At 46.6% G+C, this 19,743-nt stretch overlaps 1 protein-coding gene across 1 annotated transcript; it reads left to right on the top strand.

The window, feature by feature from the left end:
- Positions 1–813: 813 nt before the first annotated feature.
- Positions 814–16,680, top strand: LOC103776733 (vasoactive intestinal polypeptide receptor-like). Its single transcript, XM_008944257.1, has 6 exons — positions 814–881; positions 3,281–3,350; positions 6,431–6,522; positions 13,322–13,451; positions 14,646–14,687; positions 16,475–16,680. Exons 4-6 carry the CDS (start codon positions 13,377–13,379, stop codon positions 16,664–16,666), a joined length of 309 nt encoding a protein of 102 aa, XP_008942505.1. The 5' UTR covers positions 814–881; positions 3,281–3,350; positions 6,431–6,522; positions 13,322–13,376; the 3' UTR covers positions 16,667–16,680.
- The last annotated feature ends 3,063 nt before the right edge of the window (positions 16,681–19,743 follow it).

The following is a 19,743-nucleotide window of genomic DNA, read 5'->3' as shown; positions in this document are numbered from 1 at the left end:
GGGTGAGAAGAGAGGATGTTAGGAGGCCTTGTTTGGGATGCTGATAATCAGGTCAGGCCTTCTTTAAACCTCCCTGCTGCATAGATACTCTAAGCTGATGAGTTTTAGTGTGTTTTGAGGTTGTTTGGGTACCTCTGAGGAAGGGCAATGCCAGAAAATGTCAGCTGCTTGAAGGACCTTTCAGCCATTCATCGTTTGCAAGAGCACCAGTGATGGATCTGAAATGGATCATGCAGAGATTAATAATTTGGGTGCACTCATTGCAGTTCTTACTGGTTTTATTGCCTTTACACTCCAAAGTCACTGGTAACAGGCAATACACAACACTGTGACTAACAGGGCAAAGTGACCTGTCCTTCCTGAAGTATTTAGAATCTAAATGTACTAAAGGAGGGGACAGAATAAAGAGTCACCAAAAGGATGGAACAAAACCACCCTACTCAGGCAGAAGATCATGGAGTGAGAAGCAGAGGCAAGTTCATCTGGCCAAATACAGACAACTACACATGAACTTGTCACTCCAGGCTCCCTTTACTGTCAGTGGGGACCCTGGCAATACAGTCAAGGGAGTCCAAGGGCATGTTTCTGGCCCTACAGCAAACATCTAAAGTAGCTCAGATGACCTGTGTATGTATTTTTCCCCATTGATGCTAAAGAGAGCCTGGCTTAGATGCAGGTGTCTAAAGATTCCTTGCATTCCACCATCAGAAGGTTTTTTGTAGGCACAACAATGGGAAGATAAGAGAGGAGAGTGGGGAAGAACAGCTCTGAAAACACTGGTAGTGATTTCTGACAGTAACACCATCTCTTCTCTTGTCAGGTGCCCCCTCTGTGTTCATCACTGCTTGGACTGTTGTCAGGATTTACTTTTTTGATGTTGGGTAAGCCTGTGGAATCCCATTATAGCTCCTTGATAATTCTTCCTTCCTTTAACCCAACCCCTTCTATGACTCTGTGAGTCTCTTATATTTACAAGGAATTTGTGGGCAGACCCTGGTGTTGGCCCTGAGATCCTGTATAAAACAAAGACACCAGCTGAGCAACTGTCCCGTGCTCAGCTCAAAGCTTTGAACCCTGCAGAACTGACCCTAAACATCCTCATGCAGTAGATGCTTCATAAACACACCTATTACTTCTATAAAAGTCTAAAAACTATTTATTCCCCCCACCCCAGGCAGCTCTTAGGAGTTGTTCTTCATCCTTTTTAACCTAGCAACAGCCTTTGAGATTTCTATGAGCAGCAGATAGAATACAGCCAAGGAAATGAGGCAGATACCCAGGATCTGGACAGTTAAATGGGATCTAATCCTGCAATTCTCCCTCCTGTTTTTACTCAAGCAGCCAAAAATGAGGAATGGGAAGGGTTTTATGAGAAAACACACAGAATAGATGCAGAACCAGGGGTTTGTTGTGTGCTCACTGTGCCTGCCCTCACTTCTTGCATTTGCAGCATTTGGTTAATTCCATTTTCTCCCGTGTGTTCTCCCTCTCCCAATTCCTCCTGATTTGTCCTTATTTCAGGAGGAGAAGCAGCTCAGATTTCTCATTGCTTTTTTTTGATTTATACTCGTGCTAACACATTTCCTGAGGGCTACTGACTCCTTTTATGCTTTCACTCTATCTGCATAAAGATGACCTTATTTACTCCGTTAATAAATAGCCTCTGTGATGAGATAGAGACCAAAGGCTTCAACCAGCCTGGATACCAATTCTTCATACTATATATTCTCACCCAGCTCCAGCAATTCTTAATAAAAATACAGATTTCTTTGCATTTCCTGGAGTTTTTAAAGCTCTGCATCTTCCTGCCAAGTAAAAAAGTGTGAATTTAAAGGATATGCTGATACCTAACATAGACTGAGGGGTTGTTTTTTTTTGGATACTGCCTATAGTGAAAAATTACAATAAATTAATCCAGATTGAATAAAGCCTAATTATGTAAAATGGGTTGAACAACATTAAGGCTCTGTTTAAACATTTTAACTTGAAATAAAAGTGCCCTTCATTCAGACTGCCTGAATTTATTTCTAAAATGAAGTGCACTGGACATAATTTGGGGCACTTTAATTCTAAATGAAGGGGCAGCATGCAGGCAGTATAAGCATCTGTGTGTGAGCCTAGAGAGTCTCCTTTCACAGCTCTTGTAGGAGATTTAGTCAGTGCCATCCATGGAGTGCAATTCTTTTCCTCCTAAAGTTGATGCCTAAAATAGGTCTCAGGAAATGTGCTCTAAAAGTGCCTCTTCTCATCTCCTACTACCTGCACTAGCAAGTTTTTGAATTAAAGGAGCTGAACCCAGTTGGAATGGTCTACTGTAGGTTCCACTAATTATTTCTAACACAAATTCACACCAATTTTCATTAATGTCCTCCTCAAAATACACCTTTTATCACCTGATTCTTGTGAGGGCTGCAGATGAATGTTGGCCAAGCAATATTGGTCGTTTCTATGTGATTCCTACAGCCATCCATGGAGTGCAATTCTTTTCCTCCTAAAGTTGATGCCTAAAATAGGTCTCAGGAAATGTGCTCTAAAAGTGCCTCTCCTCATCTCCTACTACCTGCACTAGCAAGTTTTTGAATTAAAGGAGCTGAACCCAGTTGGAATGGTCTACTGTAGGTTCCACTAATTATTTCTAACACAAATTCACACCAATTTTCATTAATGTCCTCCTCAAAATCCACCTGATTGTTGTGAGGGCTGCAGATAAATGTTGGCCAAGCAATATTGGTCATTTCTATGTCATTCCTACACTGTCATTTCCTTGTTGGCTTCTAACTCTGGTTCTGGATGATGTAGGTGAAGGGTGTGTCCCTGTGGACATCCTTTTCAGAAGGGCATGGTTGGTTGTGTTGCTGATGGTGCCATTTGCTCTGTGCTTAACCAAACCCCCATCCAGGATGATGGATGGTATTGGAGGCCTCATGAATCCATGATTTTGAGAGCATTACGTCAGAGCAGACTTCAGTGTTGGAGAAATTAAATGAATCATCATCCTCCCCCATATTCAACCTGACAACATCCTCCAGCCCATTGCGTTACCAAGGGGAAAAGAGCTCACAGCATCATATCTGGGGCAAATTAGTACCCACCAGCACTCAAAGCCACTGTAAAGCAAGTCTTTAGCCCTTCCCAGTTCATGCACACCAGGTTAAGTCCTCTTCACACAACCTAGCACAGTTCTCTTCAGCATTTAGGGAACCCAAGGACCTGTGAAGGTTAAATAGCTGCTTGCTTGCCTCGTTTGGTATTTTAAGTCTGGTTTTTTGTTTCTTTTTAGGTGCTGGGAGGAAATAGTGGAATCCCCATTCTGGTGGATCATTAAAACTCCTATTTTGGTGTCTATTTTGGTAAAGTATCAGCACATTCTGCTGGCTGCAAAGCCCTCTTTAATATTAAGTGTGGGGGGTAAAAGGGTGTTGAGAAGCGTTCTGTAAATGTCCATGAAAAATCCACTGACCAATAAAATCCCACTGTATATTGATGTCTATCTTAGGATGAGGAAGTCCACCCTCCAGAGAAACATCTTCACCTTTAAGCATTGACCACGGGTAGAGTTTGATGGCTTAGGCAACCAAAGTGCAGCTCATTTGGTTTAACTTTGACCACCTCCATCTCACCTAGTCACCATGGGTGCTCTGGTGTGTCATGGATGTGTGCAGCCAGAGGAGGCTGAGGAATGTGGTGAGAGATGGAGGAAAGACTCATTTGCTAATGAAATAGTGGATGTCTGAATTAAATCAGATGAATTGTGCCGTGACTGTTTTTGTTTCTCTGAGCTGACCACATGCAGAGCCCAGGATGACTTCTTCAGCTGTAGATGTCATCACTTTACAGCAAAATGGGATAAGCCATATCATCAATTTCTACCTAGATAAAGAGAGATTAGACCTATTCCGCCCAGATACTTGCCCCTTGTTACAGCATCCAGTACAAAGTTGGATGCCAGCTGTATGTTTTTAAAGCAAGTTCTTGAGAAGTGTGACTAATATCCAGATAAATCAACAGAAGGGCTTGAGATCTTACTTCTCTGGCTATCTTCAAGTCTGACCACAGAAACCAGACACTTACAAAGAACTCTGAGTGAGGTGTCAAGCCAAAACTTGAGACCAAATGAACCAGAGTTAAACTTAGCTTTGAGTTTTCTTAAATAAAGGCAAGTACGTGGGAAGGGGAGAAAAAGAATGCAACAGAAATCAAGCCAAACATGTCTTTTAAATAGAAATCTTTTCTCAGACATACATTCTTCTTATTCCACGTACATTATGACCTTTACAAGAAGACTTTTTTCCTACAGCATTTGTCACATGGGGATTCAAGAAGCAGTTTGAATAATTACATCTTACTCTATTCACCTCACCAAAAAAAAAAATACAATACTTGGATGACACATCTCTAAATATTTATATCCTCATAGAAAGCTGTAGATAGTATTTTCTCTTTCCCAACATAAACTTTTGGTCAAGAAATACACCTTATTCTCCTCAGATCAATGAGTGTATTTCCTTATGGCAAATAAATCATTTCCTCATTGCCAAGCAGAAGTTGAACCAGCAATTTCTGATTTTCTTTCTGCAAATATCATATAAATCTGGTTACAAAAGAAGGGCTTGATAACTGCTATCTGGTGAACAGGTTTATTTGGGGTGGAATGCAACGTTTTGTCCATATCCATGGGAATAAAGCATAGATCTCAATGGAAGGAAGAAATACAGATATAAGATCTAACATATATAAAAGATATTGAGCAGTGGGAACAGATCAAGTGGCTTTGATTATACTCTAGGTTGAAAAATAACTTCTCCAATAGCCTGGTGGCCCAATATTCTACCATGCAATGCTAAGGCTGGACTAAGCCTACAAGTCACACTCCACCTGACTCACCACTGCCCTGTGTCTACGTTTGCTCTTGCCCACTGTGAGCCAACAACCAGCATTTAACTGCTCTGATCTTACCTGCAGTGCTGCAACTCCTGTGCTATTAATGCTTATTAGAATCATTGATCTAGGGAATGTTGGTTTGAATTGATAATTTTTACTTGCCACCAAGTAGGATGCAACCCATTTTTATAAGCAAATAAACCTGAAGAGAAACTATGATAAATGGCATGGGATAGATAAAAAAGTGATTAAACAATACATCATAACCAAGAAATTAATTCCCAGCCATTCATAGCCTCTTAAAACAAAAAGAGTGTCTACATGAGAGATGTGCCTCAGTCTCCTTCATTCACCTGTTGTGGAGATAAATGGAGGAAGTGCTGGAGGAGACTTTGCAATCTGTTTTTGCAGGAAATCAGACTGGTTGTTTAACACCATCCCTTCCAGCCTCTGAGTCTCTAAAACTCAGAAGCCTTTGTGCATTTGCTGACCACGAAAGGGTAAAGAAAGAGGTTGGGTGCCCAACTAAAACTCAACTAAATCCTCAGAAAGCTGTGATAGCTTTTCTATGGTATATACTGCAGGAATAGCAGCATGCTCCAATGGACAGGACCTTAAAAGTGACCAGATGAAATTAAACATAGAAACATAGAATTGTTTTGGTTGGAAGAGACCTTTAAGATCATCAGGTCCAACCATTAACCCACCACTGCTGGGTGACCACTAAACCATGTCCCTCAGCACCACATCCATATGTCTTTTAAATACCTCCCAGGTCCTGTCTTGGCTCCGACACCAGCACTGTGCTTTGACACTGGACTAACCACTTCTACACCCCTCTGCTTTCCAGATCAGCTCTCAGGACTAACCCTTCCCCAAACGCACCCAGGCTACCCAGCACAACAGAACCATTCTGAGGTCCTCCTGTGGCATATAAATGTAAGGTAGCAAGAGTAACCCATTTAGCATAGAAACATCAAGCTAAATGCATGCCAAGCTACTTACGGTGGGCTTTACTGAGGATAAAACTCTGTACAACCCAGTTTGAAGGTGAGGTTTCAAATATACTGATAAAGGGGAAGATAAAACCCACTTCTGGCCTGCAGTAGGGAACCACCAAGAGTTTTACTTGCCATCTACTCCATGCCACAAGCCCAGCAGCTGGTCCCATGTCACCGTCTCCCGAGGGCTTTGCCGGCCGTCGTTCCGCTCACTCCTGAGGCTCTTTTCCCACCCCGTCGTCGGCGCTGCCCCCCACGCAGCAGGACGTCGTGCAGAGCTGTGCTCCATGGGTTTGACATCATCATACTTGGGATGTATGACACAAAGTCCCAAGCAGGCTGATGTCAGGCCCAAGATGACCGCCACCCTGTCTCGGTTTGTGCTCCCAGAGCGGGGTTCTCTGCTCGTGGCTTTTTAACAACAGCTTGCTCCGTGGCAAAAAAAATGGGAAAGGAATCCTCTTCTAATGATGGGCTCTTTTCACCAGAGAAAAAATGACATTTTTTTTCAATTCCTTTCTCTATTTCCTTTCTCCCCATCCCGACAGGTGAACTTCATTCTCTTCATTTGCATCATCCGTATCTTAGTCCAGAAGCTGCATTCCCCAGACGTTGGACACAATGAAACCAGCCAATATTCGTAAGTTCTAGACTCCTTCAACCATTTTGTATGATTTTGGAGATACCTATTTGGTTGTTACTTCATCATTGCACCTGTCTGCACTGATCAGAGTCAAGAATCTGCCAGTTAATTAAAGCAAATCAGAACTCAGGACATTTCAAAATCAGAAATGGGAAAATCAGATGCAAATCTGAAAAATAACCTGATTTTCAGAGCAAATCAGAAATGGGGCATTTGTGAAACAGCTGAGCATGGTGCATGTCAGTTTGAGCAGGCAGGAGAGAAAACTTTCTCCTAGGATTAGCAATGAAGAAGTGAGAGCAACAGTAATGATCATGAAACTATTTATTTTGTCTGTGTATATTCATAATTTATTGGATACTGAAGGTAGATGGACCCTGATGGAGAACATAGAGAAGCTGTCCACAGTGTATGGGAGGTTTTTTCTGAACTCTTTACCCTCAGCTCCCTTTTTGAAAGATGGAGATATCTAGAAAATGAGTACATTGTGTAGAACCAATGGGAAATGAAGTTCCATACAGCCAAGCACAAGGTCCTGCAGCTGGGTTGGGGCAATCACAAACACAGGCTGAACAGAGTATGGATTGAGAGTAAGCCTGAGGAGAAAGACTTGAAGGTGCTGCTTGATGAAAAGCTCAACAGGAGCCAACAATGTGTGAGTGCAGACCAGAAAACCAGCTGCATCCTAGGCTGCATCAAAAGAAGCGTGGCCAGCAGGTCAAGGGAGGAGATTCTGCCCCTCTGCTCCACTCTGGTGAGACCCCACCTGGAGCCCAATGCCAGAGGGACATAGACCTGGTGGACTGGGTCCAGAGGCTGGCTACAAAGATGATCAGATGGATGGAACACCTCTCCTGTGTAGACAGGCTGAGAGAGCTTGGCTTGGTCAGCCTGGAGACAAGAAGGCTCTGTGGAGACCTTATTGTGGCCTCTCAGTATCTGAAAGGGGCCTACAAGAAAGCAGGGGAGGGACTTTTTACAAGGGCTTGTAGTGATAGGACAAGGAGTAATGTCTTCCAACTGGAAGATTTAGATTACAAATTAGGATGAAGTTCTTCACTGTGAGAGTGGTGAGAACCTGGCACAGGTTGCCCAGGGAAGCTGTGGATGCTCCATCCCTGGAGGTGTTCAAGGCCAGGTTGGATGCAGCCTTGTCTAGTAGAAGGTGTCATGTCCCTGCCCATATCAGGGGGTTGGAACTGGATGATCTTTAAGATCACTTCCAACCCAACCCATTCTGTGATTCTATGAAATTTTCCTTATTCTGAAGCAGACCCCTGAACCAGATTGGATGAATTCAACACATCTCTCTTTCCTGTTGAGAAGTAGCAGTCACAGAAGATTTTCTTGGCACAAATACTTTGATTTTAGGGCTATCAGGTTGACCTTAATGGGACTGTTTACAATGAACAACATGCAAGTGGGATCATCTGTCTCAGTGGCCAAGACTGGTCTTAGCTGCAGTATTCTAAGAGTGCAAGAAACCTCCCTGTCTGCATGGATTTATTCTGGTTTCAGCAAAAAAAATAAAAGTTCAGAGTGGTTTATTTTTCACTCTTGCCACTGTCCTGGCTCAGGACCTCAAAATTTATTAAATGAAACCTAGAAAAGAACTGACAAGGAAAAAAACTCCAGTGTCTGCCTGGTCAGTGCTCATAAATCTGCTTTGTCTTTGGAGGGACCAGTGCCTTTAAGCACAGTGAAGAATGTGAACTCAATTCATCCTTCTGAAAGACAGAAGACAACATCAATATGGCCCATAAATACTGACCAGCCATGACTCTGAGTCTTTCTCTCTAGTGATGGTGAATTATGCATTTCATCTGCCTCGAGAGAGGCATTTGACCTTAACTTCTCCCTGCAGCAACCACAAGCCAATTACCTCTTTTTTTCTGCCATCACAACACACCAGCATTACCAGAACTCCTGCTTTCCATCACCTCCCTTCATGTATTTCCAATTGGGCGTTGTATCTTGGTACCCCCCCCAGGATTGCAACAGCTTTGGCCAGGTAGATTAAATCAGCATATTGAAATATGTCCTAGTGCTCAGCAGCAGCCTGGAGCAGTTGGCTCCCACCCATCTCAGTGGAAGTGCTGCCAGCACACATCAGAAGGGTTATGCCCAGATTACCTCGAGGGTCACGCTGAGCTTTGGGTTCAGGGCTTTTTATTTCACATTTTCCAGTGAAGTGGGAGCTGCCAGGAAAGATCCTTTTGCCTCATAAACAAACGTAGCACGGGCAGGCAGCAACATGGACTTCCTCACACGGGCCTGCCAAACAGGAGGTAGGATGGAAGTGCAGATGATCTTCACTTCTACAGCTCCTCACATTCCTCCTCCACCTGGAAAAACATCTCAGTTCCATGTGAGCGTGAACCAGCTGATCAGTGTCCAAAACTTCTGAGATGTATTGGGACAATGGACTTCCTCACACGGGCCTGCCAAACAGGAGGTAGGATGGAAGTGCAGATGATGTTCACTTCTACAGCTCCTCCCATTCCTCCTCCACCTGGAAAAACATCTCAGTTCCATGTGAGCATGAACCAGCTGATCACTCATCAGTGTCCAAAACTTCTGAGATGCATTGGGACACAGGGCCACAAAAACAGAGGGCTGGAACACCTTGCCTGTGAAGAAAGGCTGGGAGTGTTTGGGATGTTCAGCCTGGAGAAGAGGAGGCTCTGAGGAGACCTCACTGCAGCCTTTCAGTACTTAGAGGGAGGCTGTAAGAAAGATGGGGACAATCTTTTCAGCAGGGCCTGTTGTGACAGGAGAAGGGGTAATAGTTGCAACAGGACTAGGGGGTGATGGTTTTAAAGTAAAAAAGAGGAGATTTGGACTGGATAGAAGGAAAATATGTTTGACCCTGAGGGTGGTGAGCCCCTGGCCCAGGTTGCCCAGAGAGGTGGTCTCTGCCCCATTCCTGGAACCCTCCCAGGGGAGGTTGGCCAGGGCTCTGAGCACCCTGCTCTAGCTGCAGATGTCCCTGCTCCCTGCAGGGGGTTGGACTGGATGACCTTGAAAGGTCCTTTCCAACCTAAAACCTTCTGTGATTCTATGCTTTGAAATACTTACTTGGCCCTGGCACAGAGGACCCAGGACCTCTGGGAGACTTGTACCCTTATATGGGGGCAGCTGGCTACCAGCCAGATTCTCTGGGGCATCTGAAGACCTTTGTTGACTCTGTTGACTGCAGTGGGACATGAGAGATGACACTTTCCTATGCAAATGAATAGTGTGTCCCAACCTGAAGGCTGGATCCCACCAAGAGGAGTCCTCACTGTGGTCTTAAGTTTGTCACCATTGGACAGCTCTCTGTAAAGACCTCTGGGGTCCAGACCCTTTTATAGATTCCATAATACACATGCTCTGCACTTGTAGGTACCTGACAGGGCCAGACAAAACTGGCATGGAGATCCCCCTGTTGAGCCACCAGGTTGAGGAAGGACCCCCTTACTTTCTAAACTTCTCAGAGAGGAGTCTGGGTGCAGCTATATCTACTTCTAGACCCAGACTTGGTCAAGGGTTTATGCCTTTAGGATTATCCTTTATACCACTGAATTAAGATTTCAACATTTAGCTCTTAATCACTGAGCATCTGTTGGGGCAAGGAATCTCTCAGCCTCGAGGAGTAACCTTGGGAGGTGTCCCTGCACAAGGGGAGAAGCTGGAGAAGAACTGCAGCTGGTGAGCAGCCCACTGCTGTGCAGGAGAGCCCAACAGGCTCTGGGCTGTCCCTTATTTATGGCCTGAGATGATTGACTCATAGCCATCTTCACATACTGACTGTAGATGTTAGTCACCTCCAGATTTGCCTTCAGCTGGACCCTGACCAGCACCGTGGTGAGGTGGGCACGTTACTCAAATTATCCCTTGCCTATTTATCCTTCTCTGTTCTCCCCCCAAATCCACTGTGACCAGATGCATCATTTGAGCAGAGTGATGGGAAACAAAGGTCAGACTGGGGGGGAGAACACTGTCACTGCCAAATCTGAGAGAAATGTCTTTTAAACTAACAACAGCAGCAAGCTCTCATTCTGCATCTCTCCCTCCTTCTCCTGTTTATTTTATATTGTTTATTTTATCAACAAAAAAAAATCATCCCATCGTGACCTGTGGACAGTATTGTTCAATTCCAAGCAGTTTCATTTTAGCTGGAAGTTCAAGTGCACTTCTGACTCCCTCATGAATGCTACAGACAGACAACTGGGCTTTCATGTGTTGGAAACAGTGAAAACAAGTCTCCTAAACCAGTTTTCTGGAAATGACAGAGACAGATGACAGAGACAGATGTGGAAAAATGAGGCAGCGAAACCAGTTTTCTGGAAATGACAGAGACGTGTGGAAAAATGAGGCAGCAACATTTGGGGTTAATAGAAGTTGGTTTCTACAGCAGAAATCTTGAGCAAAATTCATCTCTTTCTATTCTCTACATGTTCACAGGTCAATATTATCCTCAAAACTTTTCTGGGTGACTTTTCCATCCTGCATTCAAGGAGCATCACTAAAATGTTGGTTCACTCTTACCTGCTCCCAGGGAGAGGAGTAGGTGGGGTGCAGGCTGGTGGAGATGTTCTCCCTAAATTCCCTGTCACCAAGTCTATCTGTCAGAGAGGGTAGGGCTAAGCAGTGCACCCTGTGCTGGGAGTGGAAGTAATGAGTAAAGCTTCCAGCAGGTAGCTTTGACCAGCTTTGGACCATCTCCAAGTTCTGCCTCGTGCACAACCAGGCTTTAGCTTCCTAGATGTCACACCATGGCTGGGGAAGGTCTTCTTCCTCACTGGTTAGTGGAGGAGTCTTTTAAGTACCACAGGGGCTTTCTACTGAAGCCAAATTGAGATCTAAACCATCCCTCAGTACTCTGGGGAAGCTCAGTGCTGGGAACAAGAGACTGGTTTGGGGTCTTGGGTCCACTGGAGGAGGGATCCCAATGGTAGAAGGTTTTTGCCCCTGGCTGCAGGGTGGCAATGGAAAGAGCAGAAATGCCAAACTGAAGCCCTGATGTTGTCTGCAAGGATAAGATAAAGCTTTCTAATCCATTGGAGGGTGCAAAGCCCCAAAGGTAGCACCACATCCGTCTCCTCTAGGTTAGCTGTTCCTGAAAGACTGGGGAGAGAGGGGAGACCTCTGCAAAGCCACTAGTGACAGAGACATCCAAGAGGACTCAAATTTTGGATCTACAGAGCATGGATGTGGCTGCCAGTGAGCGATGTGGTGGGAAAGGCAAATTCCTGGAAGGTTCCTCAGCTTCCTGCAGGCACTTGTTTGGCCTGGAATGGGTTGCACCCAGCAGGTTCTCCCCAGGGAACCACAGTTTCCAACCACAGCCTTAATGTCAAGCTCTCTTTGGACCAGGCCCAGGGAAAGCTGGAAGGGTCTGCTGGGAAACATAGTGATGAGCATCATCTGCATGAAGCTGACACATCAGCCTTCCCAGTGGGCTTAAGCAGATGACAAATAAATGAAGATGGGCTGAGGGGACTGAACCTGATGAGGCTTTGGAGGTGAAGGGTTTGCAGATGGAAAAACAACTATTTATTTCCAGCATCCCATCTGTAGCTTCAGTTCTTCCAAAAGCCTCTAGGAGAGGGGGACGTGGGAGGATGGAGGTGACCAAAGGAGCCAAAACCCCCCTACTCATCTTTAAGCCCTTGATTTCCTTTTCTTTCCATCAGCTCTATTTTAATGACGATTCTATTTAATAAATTATCCTCTCTTCCCAATTAGGACTCTGATTACCCAGCCTGATGCCGTTAAGCACTAACACTGCTCATCCCCCTCTGTTGGAGACAGTCATTGTACCACAGCCTGTCATTATGCTGAGCTAAACATCCCATTTCTGTCCCAGAAGCTGTAATTTTGAGAAATCCCAAGCAAACAAAGGCAGCGCTAGCTGATGATTTAGCTTGCAGAGATGAAAAAAGATCTCCAGTGGGAGGGGAAGAGGAAAGAAGGGAGAAAGAAATACCTCTGTTGAAGCTGCTAGGAATAAAGATGTCACCTTTTATGGTGTCACCACCTCTGAAATCAGCCAGCTGCAGAAATAATGTAGGGCTGATCTCTCTGCCTTAGCTGGAGGCACCCAGGTATTAACATGAGAGCTGTGAACGAGGAAAGCAAACCTGTGGAAATGCTCCCAGCATGGGCCTTGGTTAGTCTGACCTGACTGTGCCCAGCTGAGGATCCAGCTCCACGTGTCATTGGCTCCCAGCCCAGGTCATCAGAGGGGTCCTGGGGAGGTTGGGCTGTGAGGAGGTATCTCAACACCCTTTTGTTTTGCTATATCCTGGACACGTCTTCCCCCTGGCTGGGGGCAGCCTCCTGAGGCTGTCTTAGAATCACAGAATCATAGAATGCTTTGAGTTGGAAGGGACCTTTAAAGCTCATCCAGTCCAACCCCCCTGCACTAAGCAGGGACATCCCCAACTAGAGCAGGTTGCTCAGAGCCTCATCAAGCCTCACCTTGAATGTCTTCAAGGATGGGGCATCAACCACCCCTCCGGGCAGCCTGTTCAGTGTTTCACCACCCTCATAGGAGAGATCTTCCTCCTGATAATCTAAATCCTGCCTTGCTGGAGGCTGCTGTTGAAAAGATGGATGTCCCCAAGACATGAGGGCAAGTGGCCCATATCACACCTCCCAAGGGCAAACCAAGGCACTTAACATGCCTGGTAGAGGCTACACCATCATGAGCCAGGTAACCAGCAAATTAAGGCTTTGAGGTGGCACTGGGCTCAGATAGATACAGGATTTCTTTATTCCTCTCACCAACTCCTGTTTGTCTTTCCAACAGGAGGCTGGCCAAGTCCACCTTGCTGCTGATCCCTCTCTTTGGCATTCACTACATCATGTTTGCTTTCTTCCCTGACAATTTCAAAGCAGAAGTGAAGCTGGTCTTTGAGCTCGTGGTTGGGTCGTTCCAGGTAAGCCCCCTCTTGGGCCATGGGAGGGAGAAGTGAAGGAAGCTGGGCAAGGCAATAAGCACTCCTGTGAGCTGGGTTTTCTCCTGGCCTTGCCCAATGCTGCTCTTATACCCTTGGGGATAAAGCTGCTTGCTCCAGCTTGGCCAAGATGGAAGATCATTTTCTGTTTTGCCTCCTGGACCTCCAGGAGATTATTTCTCCTCATTTCAGGCACCTGAAAAGAAAATGTACCTCTGTAAGTTAATCACCCTGGGGTTCTTTGTGCTTTAGGGAGAAAAATGAGCACCTCAGCTGAGTTTCTATGTTACTGACATTGTGTAAGGTGAGATAAATCACCTTTGGGAGGAATGTCTTTCTGCCCATTAACAGGAGCTTAATCTGTCTTCAACCAGTTGACTTGCATGAACTTTCTCCTCTGTCAATAAGCCAAGTTGTCCTGTAGGTCCTGCCCAAGCAGGATCCCAGTTCCTTGGCATAAGGAGGCAGGTTTCCCACCAGGAGGAATAATGGGGCTGTCCTCCATGGTAATCTTCAGGAAGTGCTGGTGGAGTTTGCTTCTTGGACCCTCCCACACGCTTCACTTCAGCCAGTTCCAGTGTTGGGTGTTAGGGAGTTAATGTCCCTGTCTACACCACCATCACCTCACATCTGGTGTCTTTCCTTTGAGAGACAAATGGATCTACACTAACCCCTTGCCTTTAGTGTTTGCAGCCATAAGGGCTAGAGAAAAGTTTGGTTTCCTCTTCCCAGTGAAAGCTGAGATTCCCAAAAACGAGCTGTCACTGCAGGGGAGCTGGGAAAGGAAGAGTTTAGTCCTATCCCATGTCTAAGGTCATTCTGACCTTGGTGATGTGCTGGTGAGCATGTTTGGGTCTCCCCAGTTTCAGCAGCACATCTGGGTCTGGTATCTCATCCAGCTGCCTCTAATGCCCCAGTTGGAATGACCAAGTGCCCCTTGGAGCTGAGCCCACTGCTGATGGCTCTAAACTCCAGTCTGGAGCAGTCTTTGATCTTACACCCACACTTCTGCTTCAAGGCACCTTAACCAGTCTTCCCCTGCTCCTTTTTTCGGGAAAAATGCAGTCAGGTGGTTTCTAAGGTGGTTTCTTAGCAGTCCCCCAGCAGTGGTGCCCCCTCTCCAAGGCTGCAGTGAGTCTGAGAGGTGCTAACAGCCTCTTCTCTCCTTTTCCCTAGGGGTTTGTGGTGGCTGTCCTCTACTGCTTTCTCAACGGGGAGGTAAGACCAGCAGTGTTGTTTGGTTACTATTTGAAGCTAAGGCCAACTGAATGTGGATTGAGAAGTGGCCCATTCCTGATGCTCCCATACTGTGCCCCCTCTCCAAGGCTGCAGTGAGTCTGAGAGGTGCTAACAGCCTCTTCTCTCCTTTTCCCTAGGGGTTTGTGGTGGCTGTCCTCTACTGCTTTCTCAACGGGGAGGTAAGACCAGCAGTGTTGTTTGGTTACTATTTGAAGCTAAGGCCAACTGAATGTGGATTGAGAAGTGGCCCATTCCTGATGCTCCCATACTGGGGGGGAAGCATCCAAGTCAAATCACTTTACTCCAGAAAAACAATCTTTCCCTGACAGTTTCCAGCACAATTAATAAATATATTAGGACTTTTGTGTGCACTGTGACATTGCTGCTGGTGAGCCTGTCCTTTACCCATGAGATGGCATCAGCAGAACTCCAGCGTGACCTTGTGTAAAGCCCAATCCCACAGGACCACCTTCAGCAGGGCAGGATAAAGCCCATCACACTCAGCATCTCAGTGAATCCAGCCCAGAATCAGGCCCCCTGCCAAGGTGGAGGCTCGTTAGTGCAGTGATAGTTTTGCTCCATCTGCCCATAAGCAATTCAGCAGGGACTGATTAAACCCATATCTCAAAGGCTACCAAGCAGGGGTGAGCAGCTAAAACCTTGGAGCTGCTGTCAGCTGGAGCCCTTTCAGCTCAGCAATCTGAGCACGGGCAAGAAAGCAGCAGCTGTGAGCTGGGCTTGTGTTCCAGCTTCCTAGGGAGAGGAAGAGTGTCCAGAATCACAATTTGCTGCTTCCAGCCACGCTGCTGCTGTGTACATCACACAGGGCAGGTAGCCCAGCTCCAGCAGAGACCTTTGCCACACCACACCAACTTAGTAATGATCCAAAATCAACAGAGGCATCAATGTGGCTTGTTAGGCACAGAGCAGTGCCAGGAAAACATATTTCTACCTTGGAAGCATTGATCTTGCCTGTCCCACCTTTCCAGTCCTGGGGTTTGCAGCCTGGTGCTGTACTGCTCCTGAACTTGCTGATCCCAGAGTCCCAGCTGGTTTATCCAGTTCACACTTTTATCTTCAAATTTGAATAAAAGGTTGCAGGAAGTGACAGGGCCAGTGGCCAGATCTGTTCAGGATTAGAATCTGGACAGTGTAAACCAGATGATGTCTGTCAACTCCCTGAGCAGGAGAAAGTAGTTTCTATTTAAAAAAAAAAAAAGGCACAGCTGTAAAGACAGCTTTACAAACAAGCTTTTGGACAAAGGGACAAAGTTTTTGGACAAAAAGAGGGCAGTGAAAAAAAAAAAAGATCTTAATTCTACTCACAAAGTGTAGGATATGTTGCCATGAAAGTTCAGTAGCACCATAGAATGCTTTGGGTTGGAAGGGGGTCTTAAAGGTCATCCAGTCCAACTCCCTGCAGGGAGCAGGGACATCTACACCTAGAGCAGGGTGCTCAGAGCCCCGGCCAGCCTGACCTGGAATGGTTCCAGAGATAGGGGAGCACTCTGGCACCATTGTATCAGATAAGAAATTCCCCTGTGCTCACTTTTCTGCTGAAGTTCAGGGATTTGCAGTCTGGTTGTCTGTCTGGAGTGTCACCTCTCTTCTATGGACAAAAGTTCTGGCCAGGTTGAGTTGAGTGACCTTTATAAAATGATTCTTGGCCTCTCAGTGGGTGGGTCCACCCATGGCTGCTCATGGAATCAAGCCAGAGCAAGAGCAAATGCTCCCCTCTCTCATTTTCTTGTCTTCCCACCACCTAGGTCCAAGCTGAACTCAAGCGCAAGTGGCGGAGGTGGCACCTGGAGCGGTTCCTGGGCTCGGACATGAAGTATCACCACCCTTCCCTGGGCAGCAACGGCACCAACTTCAGCACCCAGATCTCCATGCTGACCAAGTGCTCACCAAAGACACGCCGGTGCTCTGGCTTCCAGGCTGAATTCTCCCTGGTGTGATGGGGAGAGGTGCTCCAGGCACTGAGCATCCAAGAGACACGCTGAGAGACAGAAGGATCCCCAGGAACCAGCCACATGATGACAAATCCTTCTGAAAGGACATGCTCCACATGAGCCAACAGAGGACACAAAACTGGAAAAGCCACCGGCGTCCAGATCGAGCCAAGAGGCAGAGAAATACTTTTCCTCTCCCTCTTTTCAGATCTTTGAAGTTTCAAGCCCTCGGGGGTTGAGAACGATGAGTAAAGGTCCCAGTCACTTGAGGATGAACCTGGGAGATCCTGGTTGTATCATAAATAACGAAGTACAAGGGGGTGAGGGAGAGGAGAGCCCGAGTCCTTGGTGGCTGTACCAGAACTGGCATCTCTGAAACTGATAAATTGCACTTTTTTTTTTTTAAAAAATGAGCCAGTAAAGGAGAAAGGGAGGCAAGAAGCAGGAAAAAAATAAAAAATAAAAAAAGCCAAACATACGAATGTGCCAAAATTCCTGTTGATAGGAGGTGATAATAAGGCACTGAAGAGTCAGGGACACAGGGAGAAGGGACAGGAGGAACAGGAGCAGGAAGGGGAGAGGCCAACACACGGCCCGTGATGTGAAGATGAAGCTGCAGCTCCAGGAAAGCCCCTCTGAGGACACCCCAGTGTTCTGCTAATCACCCACCACCCTTCTCAGCAGAAGCTTTCCAAACCCCCCCTCTGGAAAGCAGGTGGCTGAGAAGGAAGAGCCTGAATGCCACTCTCTGGGCTGTGTTCATGACCCTGGGTTTTGTTTGGTCGTTTTCAACGAGCAGGAAACTCAATTTGCATGTATAAAAACCAGGTACAGATGCCAAAAAGCAGAGCAGGGCTGTGGTTTTCACTCTTTTTTGTTAAGTTTGCCCACAGATCTGGGTGCATGAAGGCACCCGGGATCATTAGGCAGCAGGGGGAAAACAATTGGTCTGTAATTCGTTTGCACTCGCTTAGCACACACTGCCAGGAAAGGGAGATGTAGAACCCTGCAATCCTTAATTGAATCAGGCCTGCCATAAGGAGCCACTTTCCAGATGAAAAAATGAGCATCACAGCAGCAGGGAAAATCGTTTCCATCAGAACGAGGTTGTCTCAGCACACAACTGGCACTTCAGGAGGCTGGAAGGAGAAATTCTATTGATTTCTTCCTCAGCTTTGGCTGGGAGCTTTCATCCCATGATGAAGGCATGGTTCGATCTTTAAGATGGGTGTGTGTGTTTTACCTCCTCTCTGAAGGCCAATTAGTTTCCCTCTAGGGGCAACCCCTACTTGAAGAACACGTCTACGTCCTGTTAAAACCAAAGGAATCATCATTTTTCTTTTCTTTTCTTGGTGGCGAGGAGGAGAGGTGTGAAACCAAACCTGCCGAGCCATGCCAGGCACTGCATTTGAGACCATCCCTGCAACCCCAAACTCAGTCAGAAGACAGGCAGCACAAGGGTACTGGTGCTCATGTTTCTGTCCCACCCAACTGCACCAACCAGTTGCACCAGTTTTACACTGGGGGTGGGAAATCCTTGCCCAGCTCATGGGTACACTGAATAACTGGGCAACTGTCATCCTCCTGTAACACCTCAAAGCACTCTGCTCATGAAGGAGAGTCTGGGTCACCAGTGCAAATAGATGGAAAGGAAGGTGGGCCCCTCTTTCAGAGTTTAGAGACCTGGGCACCACGTACTAACAGCCCCTGGACTTCTTTTTCTTCATGCTTGGTTGCTTGCCTTAAGCCCTTGCCAACAAACCACGCTGAGTACAGGAGGAGAGCTGCAGCTCTGCCCATCCACCTCCTTCCTCAGTCCTTAGAGGGTGGTGGTTCCATGCCACAGCCCTCCCCAGAGCTGTACCTGTTCCCACCTGAGCCTGCTGCTTCCAAAGGACTTCTCCACATGTGGGACTGAGCACAGTGTAGAGGGATGAAGTCAATAAGGGGCATGAGATACTCTGAAGGGTAGACATGCAGTCATGGATTTTCAGAGCTAGCTCAGATGCTCTCACAGTGGCTACTCAAGCCTGAAAAACCAAGAAGATGTGTAGATATTGTGAAAAGAGTTATAATGAGCTCCATGGCCCTGGAATTAAAGTGCTGATGGGACTCCAGGCTAAGCAGGTGCAAGCCACCTTTGTTATGGCTACAACACACTGAAATTGGATCACAAGCAGCTAGAATCCAACAGTGGCATGACATAAGATCACCAAATCCTCTCTCAGCAGCTCTCTAATTCCCAAACTCCAGAGCAACCAAAAGGATGCTTAGAATTCCTCCAGGTTGCTTGCAGTGAAGTCCTTATGCTCTGACACCTCCCACCAAAATCCCTGAGATGCTCAGAGGCAAGGACCCTCTTTGTGTTTGGTGCTGCTCTGGTGAGTGCTTTCAGACCTGGGGTAGGGCTCACACAGAAGCAGCTGGAGAAATCCCACCAGTCCCATCAATCCTTCTGTGCCTGGTTCAAAGCAAAGAATTGGGGTAGCTCTGCCTTTCACCAGGTGAATGGCTAGCCACAAAGAAGCCCAGAAGCAGCCAGAGAAAGCTCTCTCTCAGCTGCCAGTTTGTTCCACTTGGTGTAAAATGCTTCCCCTCACTGGTTCAGAGTTTGGAAGCAACGTCAGATCTGATTCATCAGTCTGCAAAGTCATTCCCCACCTCTATCTCCCATGGTAGCTATTCATGCCCAACAAAATTGGTGGGTTGAGAGGAGCTCTGCCTGATGCATCCCCCGAGGTGCCCAAGTGTGGACTGGAATCCCAGGTCCTAGACAAGCAAAGGAGGAGTTTGAGCACCCAGCTGTTGAGCAACAGTGGGGCCCCATTGCCAGCAACCTCCTTTGTGAGGTGTGATGGAAACCCCATCTGGTTTAGGCAGCTCTTCTGGGGTAGAAGATCCATGTCTGTGAGCCATGAGCAGTGAGAAAACTTGTGCAGTTTCTCTGTTCTTCACCTTTTCTTCCCCCTGTGCCTATAACTCCATTTGCAGGAGGGACCTTCTGCTTTGTATTTGCAGCTTCTTCCCCATTTCAGCCCTGTGCTAACCTGTGCCAGCATCAACCATGTGCCAAAGGCAGCAGG

The sequence above is a fragment of the Merops nubicus genome, unplaced genomic scaffold (genome assembly GCF_000691845.1).
Source record: "Merops nubicus isolate BGI_N331 unplaced genomic scaffold, ASM69184v1 scaffold6607, whole genome shotgun sequence".
In the NCBI taxonomy this organism is placed as follows: domain Eukaryota; kingdom Metazoa; phylum Chordata; class Aves; order Coraciiformes; family Meropidae; genus Merops; species Merops nubicus.
Note: the sequence above shows the minus strand (reverse complement) of the source record. Positions and strands in the feature narration are given on the sequence as shown.